This window comes from Rutidosis leptorrhynchoides, chromosome 11 (assembly GCF_046630445.1).
Source record: "Rutidosis leptorrhynchoides isolate AG116_Rl617_1_P2 chromosome 11, CSIRO_AGI_Rlap_v1, whole genome shotgun sequence".
Lineage (NCBI taxonomy): Eukaryota > Viridiplantae > Streptophyta > Magnoliopsida > Asterales > Asteraceae > Rutidosis > Rutidosis leptorrhynchoides.
In genome coordinates, this window is record NC_092343.1 from 184,501,473 (window position 1) to 184,509,261 (window position 7,789).

At 33.2% G+C, this 7,789-nt stretch overlaps 1 protein-coding gene across 1 annotated transcript; it reads right to left on the reverse strand.

The window, feature by feature from the left end:
• Positions 1 to 4,213: 4,213 nt before the first annotated feature.
• Positions 4,214 to 5,210, reverse strand: LOC139877810 (non-specific lipid-transfer protein 8-like). The gene is made up of 2 exons (XM_071865225.1): positions 4,836 to 5,210; positions 4,214 to 4,432 (listed from the first exon to the last, which is right to left on the reverse strand). Exons 1-2 carry the CDS (start codon positions 5,186 to 5,188, stop codon positions 4,423 to 4,425), a joined length of 363 nt encoding a protein of 120 aa, XP_071721326.1. The 5' UTR covers positions 5,189 to 5,210; the 3' UTR covers positions 4,214 to 4,422.
• Positions 5,211 to 7,789: the final 2,579 nt, after the last annotated feature.

Consider the following 7,789-nt stretch of genomic DNA (forward strand, 5'->3'; position numbering starts at 1 on the left):
TATTAAGCCTACAACTTATATAACTCATTTTCGTATCACCGTTTATTTCAAAATCACATAAGTTTGTATTTAACTTGATTAATATCCATCGAATGAAAATTGAGTGTTACCGTTGTTTACTAAATAGATTCAAAATCATAAATATATATTTAACATTCTTTATTTATATATATAGATATGTTTTAAATAATAATTATCATAATATCCTATTTTTATTTTATTTTACATAATTACATTTTAATAGCAATAACATATAATATTTCAAATTATATTTCCAATTACCATTTATATGTATATACACACATATCTATTTACAATTAATTGTTCGTGAATCGTCGAAACTAGTCGAGGTTAAATGAATGAAATAAAACAGTTCAAACTTTTTGAGACTTAACAAAACAGACTTTGTTTATCGTGTCGAAATTATATAAAGATTAAGTTTAAATTTAGTCGGAAATTTCCGGGTGGTCACAAAATGAGATTCTAAAACTGCATAGATGCATAGATTCTCATCCTTTATCAGATTCCAGATCTCATTCTGCTTATCTACATTATTTACACCCCTAATATTCGAAGCTGCTATTTTGAGATCCATCATAGAAACTATTATAATGAAGGAACATATGTCAGAGGAGAATAGAAGGGTCACCACCCCTCAATTCATTACTAAGCAATTCATTATATTGATTTCAATTTTCTAAAATATCCTCATCCTCATTACCTTTATCCCTTCTCAATAAAGATTCCCATTGTAGTGTGGAGTAATGAATCATATCATAATTCCATTTACTAGTTTCATCACTAGTAGGTTGCTTTCTTTGTTTGATAAATCTGTCAACAATCGGCCTCTTATCTAGCATAACATCATCCATTTCACTCTCATTTTCAGCCAGCACTGAAAATTTATTAGTGCTAACCTCTTTACCCTTGCCAGCTTGTTAGGTCTATTTTCTCTATATTAACATCGGGATTCCATTTACACACCATTAATGGTTTGCCATTAACACCCATGGACTGCTTTCTATCACAATGTTCATTCCTTCCTCAATGTTAAACTTAAAAATAAACAAATTTGCTTCTCATTCATCACTATATCTTTTAACCCAAATTTACCCCACATCCTCCTGAGATTATATTGCAGAGCATTAAAGGACATAGAACAGCCAACAAAATAGCCACAAGCAGTCTTATTCCATTTAATACAACCTTCATTCACAGTTTCCTCATCAAAAATGACAAACTCATTTCCATTACTATCCATAGAAGGTTGAACATAATTAAGCAATTTTTCAACTGCCATACATTCTTATTAACAACATTAGCATATGTCACTATAATCTCTGGAGTAGCAATATTGACAGGTTTATTATTTAAATTAGGGCTGCTTTCAGATTCCAGAGGAGTACCTTTGTCATTAGAAGCCACATTAGATTCGCCAGGCTCAGGTGATGTCACCTTATTCACAGCTTCACCTCCTGCCAACTCCTCATTAAGTCTCTACGAATTTCCATCAGAATCACTTCCAGATAGATCCTTATCCGAATTCCTCAAATCAACATCTAAATCTCCATTAATCTCTTCTACTGAAGCTCGATTCTTAATCGTATTAGCAATCGTTACGATAGAATCATCATATTTCTGAGGAAATTTGACTTTTCTCTTCGATGTATGTTTTGGGGACATGGCTAAATCACGAAAAAAATTCACAAAAAACTTCAATAAAACCGTAATACTAAGATCAGATTACGTTCTAGATGCTAATCTACTATGCAATTGATGAAAAATCGATGGAAATTGAAACCAGATCAAAGAAATTAGGGTGAAAAAAGCATAACCGCTTTTCCCCCCAAGATCGCCTCAATCGCCTTCATGAGAGAGAAAAAAATGATTGGATTGTTACTTCTTTTCATTTCTTCTAAAATGAGAACTTGAGACAACACTTGCTTATTACTTTCTCTCGGCTTACTTTATTTTCTTTTATGTTTTCCTTTGAAATTAAGAAATCAACCTTTTCATCTCAACCTTTTCATTTAATCACATTTATGTTCGTTTTCTCAACAAATCCCACAAACAGCGTTATTAATATTGAAGCATCAAGAAACAAATAAAAATAAACTAAAACAAAACAAAAAAAATATAATAAAAAATAAATAAAAGTAAAAAAAAAAAGTAAAATAAAGGTATAAAAAAAAAGGAAAAGAAAAACAAGATTTAACTAAAAGCCACCATTCTCGAATTGAGATCACATGTACTGTTTAAACCCGGTAAGCCCAAGTTTCAATCCACCGGGTAAACCTGGTAAGCCCAACTTTCAATCCACTCGATATGCCAACCTCCGATTAAGAAATTAAGAAATCTCTTTTTCATCTCAACCTTTTCATTTAATTACATTTATGTTCGTTTTCTCAACAATTCCTACAAACAGCGTTAGTAATACTGAAGCATCAAGAAACAAATAAAAATAAAGTAAAACAAAACAAAATAAAAAAAAATATAATAAAAAATAAATAAAAGTAAAAAAAAAAAGTAAAATAAAGGTAAAAAAAAATAATAAAGGAAAACCTGGTAAGCCCAACTTTCAATTCCACCTGATATGCCAACCTCCGATTAAACCCTCACATCAATTATCAAACGCTGATCAAATCAAAATCTAAATCGAAATCGAAATCAACATGACTGACCTCATACCATTCGACATTCAAACTGAAATCATCAAAAAGCTACCGATCAAATCACTGATTAGATTCAGATCCGTTTCAAAGCCATGGAAATCACTAATCGACAGCTCCAAGTTTATCAATGACAACTGCCTGCGTGACAATCAGCCACATCATCTACTCTTAAGGTATAAATTAGATAAAGTGCTAAAATATATTTCAATTATTGATGATGATAGTTTTCCAGAACACAAGTTTTGCCCTCACTCTTAATGGACCTCAATACACGTCTAAACTTGGTTCCTCTCACGGAATAATATGTTTCTCTGTTTTCATTCAAGATATAGACAAAAGCTACGAAAAGGTTGTATTATGGAATCCTACGATTAGGAAATCGGTTGATATTGTTATTCCAAATGTGGTATTAGGAAATCACCCAGATATTGTTATTGGTTTTGGAGTTTGTCCTAACACTAGTGATCCTAAGCTTGTAAAGATAAATTGTGTTTCTTGGGAAGTTGAGGTGTTTACGTTAAGTTCGAGGGTTTGGAGAAGTATATCTATCACTATGCCTTCTAAACCGGTTGAATTGTCAGGTTTGTATAAATGGGATTATTTATTTGCTTTCTTATGATAAAATTGATGCGGGTCGTCATAAACGGATTATTATGTTTGATTTGAAAAGTGAAGAACTTGGTGAAGTGTTTCTTTCAGATAATTTAGCATATTCCACCGGATATATGATTGTCTCGAAACTGATGGATTCTCTTGTTGTGATTGAAAGTTTTATTAATAATGAGGGTCAAAAACCAGTTTGTTCCGTGTGGAAGATGAATCAAGGTGTTCTGAAATCATTTACAAAGCTTTACACTGTTAATGGAATCGATAGTGCGATGTTGAATGGAGTACTTGAGTTTAGGAAGAATGGTGAACCTATTTTTGAAGAGCAAGATGATGCAACTGGAGAATTGACCCTACTTGATGTTTATGACCCGTGCTCAGGACATGCCAAAATTCTTAAGTTTGATGAAATCCATGGTTATTTGACTAAATGCAGCGTGAGCTCCTACACTGAGACACTAGCTCTGCTTAATCAGTCAGATTCTATTATTTATTGATGATGATGATCAGAGTGCAGGTATCACATTCAAGTCTTCATATATTGGTTATCTGTTTGCTTCTTGTGTTATTCACGTTAGTTTATAATAATGATCAGTGCATCATATTTAGATTGATACTTGTGTTTACTATAAGATCCACGTTTATCTAATTTCAATTATTGTGAACACCAAACACTGATGTTTTTTGACTGTCATTTTGATATGATTTGTTACTGTGAGATTAGATGGTTCTTTGTTCACAAACTGACCATCTTTAATCAGTAGATAGAACCTTTTCATCCAATACCACTCGTTAGGGTTGTATTCGAGTTAATTGACTCTGCTTGTGCTATGCATACTAAGCTCGGCTCCAAATGTTGGATCTCTAAACTAATACAGTATTTGTTACTCGTCATTTAAGCAAATAGCAAATACTCACCGAGTATTATTTATGTATCGTGAAAATTTAAAACAACGGCAATAATATTACATAAAATAATAACGACAAAGTACACAAATCTCATTGTTACGTAAACCCCATCTATTGAAGCAGGACAAACAAAACTTATTATATTGAAAATAAAAACCAACATGTATGAGTAGCTCATACACAGAACCTCACCAGATTCTTCCTGCTCCATGCACAATACAGCAGCTGTCCATTATCAAGTAATTCTGCAAATATGCAAAACATTATATTTCTCTAACTTCGAGTTATAATCTTGAAATTCAAACTTCTACTTGATTTGTGATCATTTAAAGGTCTATTTTTACGGTTTATAGTCATAAAAAACACAATATGCGTGCGTCAAACTATCAATTGTTGTTTATTTGTGGATATGTGTGCAACCTACAATCTATATATAAAGAATAAATAACAAGATCCGGTGTGATTTCTTATGTCAGTAACTTGATTAAAGTTTGGTGATTATAGTTATAGTTGATATGATTATGCTTTTCATAAAAAAAAAAAAAAAAAATACTAGTTGATATCATTACGAAACATCAGTTGATACTAATAAGCTCTACGACACACTAGCTATGAGTCTTGTGTACTAATTATGTAATGGAAACTTACTTGGTGCAATCAACACTAGATGAGATAGTGAAACCCAAATTGATCCCACACTTTCCAGGAAGTGATTGAGCCAAGCTCGGGTTTGGGTTTAGCCTTTGAGAAGCCGACTTAAGGCACTGGCATGCAGCCTGTCGATCAGCCGTTGTACTAGCGGCTGCAGCAAGTGCCTTTGCACCTGAACAACAACCAGGTGGGGGCATACCACCCCCACTTCTAAGGTAACTCACACAAGGGGCTACATCTTGAATGACGGTCCCACAAGTTATTGCGGCATTTGAGGAAGGTACAAACACGACAAGTAGTGAAATTGTCGCGATTACTAACAATGTGGCTAGTTGGTAAGAGCCCTTCATTGTGAAAAAATGTTAAGATATAAGTTGGTACTAATTGTGATGCTTTTTGAATTGGTTAGTGTTGGTTTTTATAGAAGAGAAAGAACTTCACAATTGAAAATTAATTATTGTATGTGTTGGGTAATTAGTGATTGAGTGCAAGTAAAATGGAAATGTTTTTCTAAATTTTTGGGTTTCTTATTTTGTGTTTATAAAGTCAAACATATATATAGCCAGAGCATGCATATTCAACTACTCACCGATGTGTAAATGAATTTTAACTATTATTAAATATTTGTCCCAAAATTATAGCATACTTGTTAGAATTATAATAATATAGTAGTGAAATGACTCGTGGAACCACGGGTTTGTTTAAACGAAATAGTTTAATGATAAGTATTAAGTGAACGTAAATGCTAAAGTTATTTAGTTTTATGACCCGTTGAACCACATAGTCCGACTAAGAAACTCGTCAGCTGAACATTTTATCAAACACCTAAAATGTATATTTAACAATTTACATCTAATCATAAGAGATAATATTGGTTGTCATCTTATTTTAAAAGTGTAAATCAAAATATAAATGTAGAATTGGTTTCCATCTGCCTAACTTTTATATCTTCTCGTACTCAATTCAAAACAATTAATTAAAATTATTTAATTTTAATAATTAAAATAATTATTAATAAGATTTAATAATAATAATTAATTAATAAGATTTAATTTTAATTTAAAATTATTTAGATTAATGACATCACCTACCATGCTTAGATTTTTTTCTTTTTCTTTTTTATTTTTTCTTAACAAATGAATTAGCCTAATAATAACATCATCATTTTAGCAATATAATAGAAACTATAGATAGATAATAAGGTTTAAGCTACTCAATAGTTATATACTTTTTCATTTATTTCAATATAGGCTATATACTCCAAAAAATACCGTTGTAGGTCACATACTTTCAAAAAGTGTATTGATGTATACAATAGGTAACATGCTACCTGCTAAATCGGTGTAAGATCCAGTTTTTCCTAGTTGTTTGGGACGCCGTCCAAGACGATAGGACGTCGTCCCAGTGTGAAGGGCTGGACGCCGTCCAGTAATTTTGGAGGCCGTCCAGATGAACTGGCGGACCAGCTGTTTGTTTTTAGATATTTAAATGGGTATTTTGGTAATTTCACATGGGGGACGACTTAAAGGTCCCAAGATAAGTTTGGTAAGCCTCATTACTCCATTTTTAACTACTCTTTCACTTTCACTTCAATTTTAGAGAGAGAGAAGGGTTCTAGTGTGAGAAATCTCTATCCAAAGAGGAAGAAGCTAGTTTCGGGCCAAAGTGCGTGTTTTAAAGTTATTAATCTACTTCCTAGCTACGTTGTGATAGTAGTGGTAAGTCCTAAACCTAATTTCCTTATTCTAAGTTGTTTAAGGGTTAGGGTTTGGGTTATAGTTGAACCTAAAACCCATATTTGGTGATTTTGGGTGCTCTTGGGTAAGATTGAGTCATGAGGACTCAATAGTGACTAACCTAGGGTTTCAAAGTGTAAATTGGTGGTTGTGAGTCTTAAATTGGTTAGTTAACTACTAGCACACCTATATGTGATGTAAGTGGGTGTTATTTGGGCAATTGGTGACCAAATGGGTGTGTGAACCTTGAGATGTGTCAAAAGGGTCTTTGATGACCTAAGTTGTCTAAATGTGTGTGAAAATGCGGTAACCTTGTGTTAATGAATGAGTTAGGCCCAAAACTTGCTAGTGTTAGGGTTTTGGCGAAGTTGACCTAATATCATGATTAAGAGTGCAAATGGGTCGAAATTGCACTACGGGTCAAAACGATACGAGGATGGCGAGTGAGTTGGTTAACCAACTCGACTGTGTGATTGATTATATGCATCATATATATAGGTACGTCGCGTTGAAAGTTGCGAGCTTGATCATCTCATCGAAGACGTTAAGGTGAGTGGAATAATTATATATGTATGTATTTGATTTATTTGCTTATGGGGTATGGATTTAAAGTTCGATGTTGACGATGCCATACCACTATTGTTTGTTGGATGAGGGTTTAAAGTTCGTTGTTGACGATACCTCATGTATGGAATTAAAGTTCGATGTTGACGATGCCATACCGCTATTGTAGTGATTTTGATGAGGGGTTAAAGTTCGATGTAGACGATACCTCATGTGTGGGTTTAAAGTTCGATGTTGACGATACCACATTAATTGAGACGGATGGGGTTTAAGTTCGATGTTGACGATACCATTCGTAGGGCTAGCCTTGGGATTTGAGTACTAATGGATGTTGTGAACATCAATGTCGTGTATTGTGTATAGCATATTATATTGTTTGTGTTATGTGCTATTGATATACTAGCTTGTGATATCGGAGTCTTGGCGTTATACTTTTTGATGGTATGCTAATTATATTGCTAGTATGTATGCAGAAATATTGTAAGTGTTTGCAAGTAGGTAAGTGATATATGTATATGTATAATTATTGCATTCACTAAGCGTCATGCTTACCCTCTCGTTGTTTACTCTTTTTAGGTTTCGGCGTGGACAAGGGTAAGGGTGTTCGGTTAGATTAGTGGCCTCCTGCTTTGTTTTGATAGGGGACGCATT

What these genes read in the sequence shown, in the direction of transcription:
- LOC139877810 (XM_071865225.1), bottom strand. Translation starts at nt 5,188, where the DNA reads ATGAAGGGCTCTTACCAACTAGCCACATTGTTAGTAATCGCGACAATT.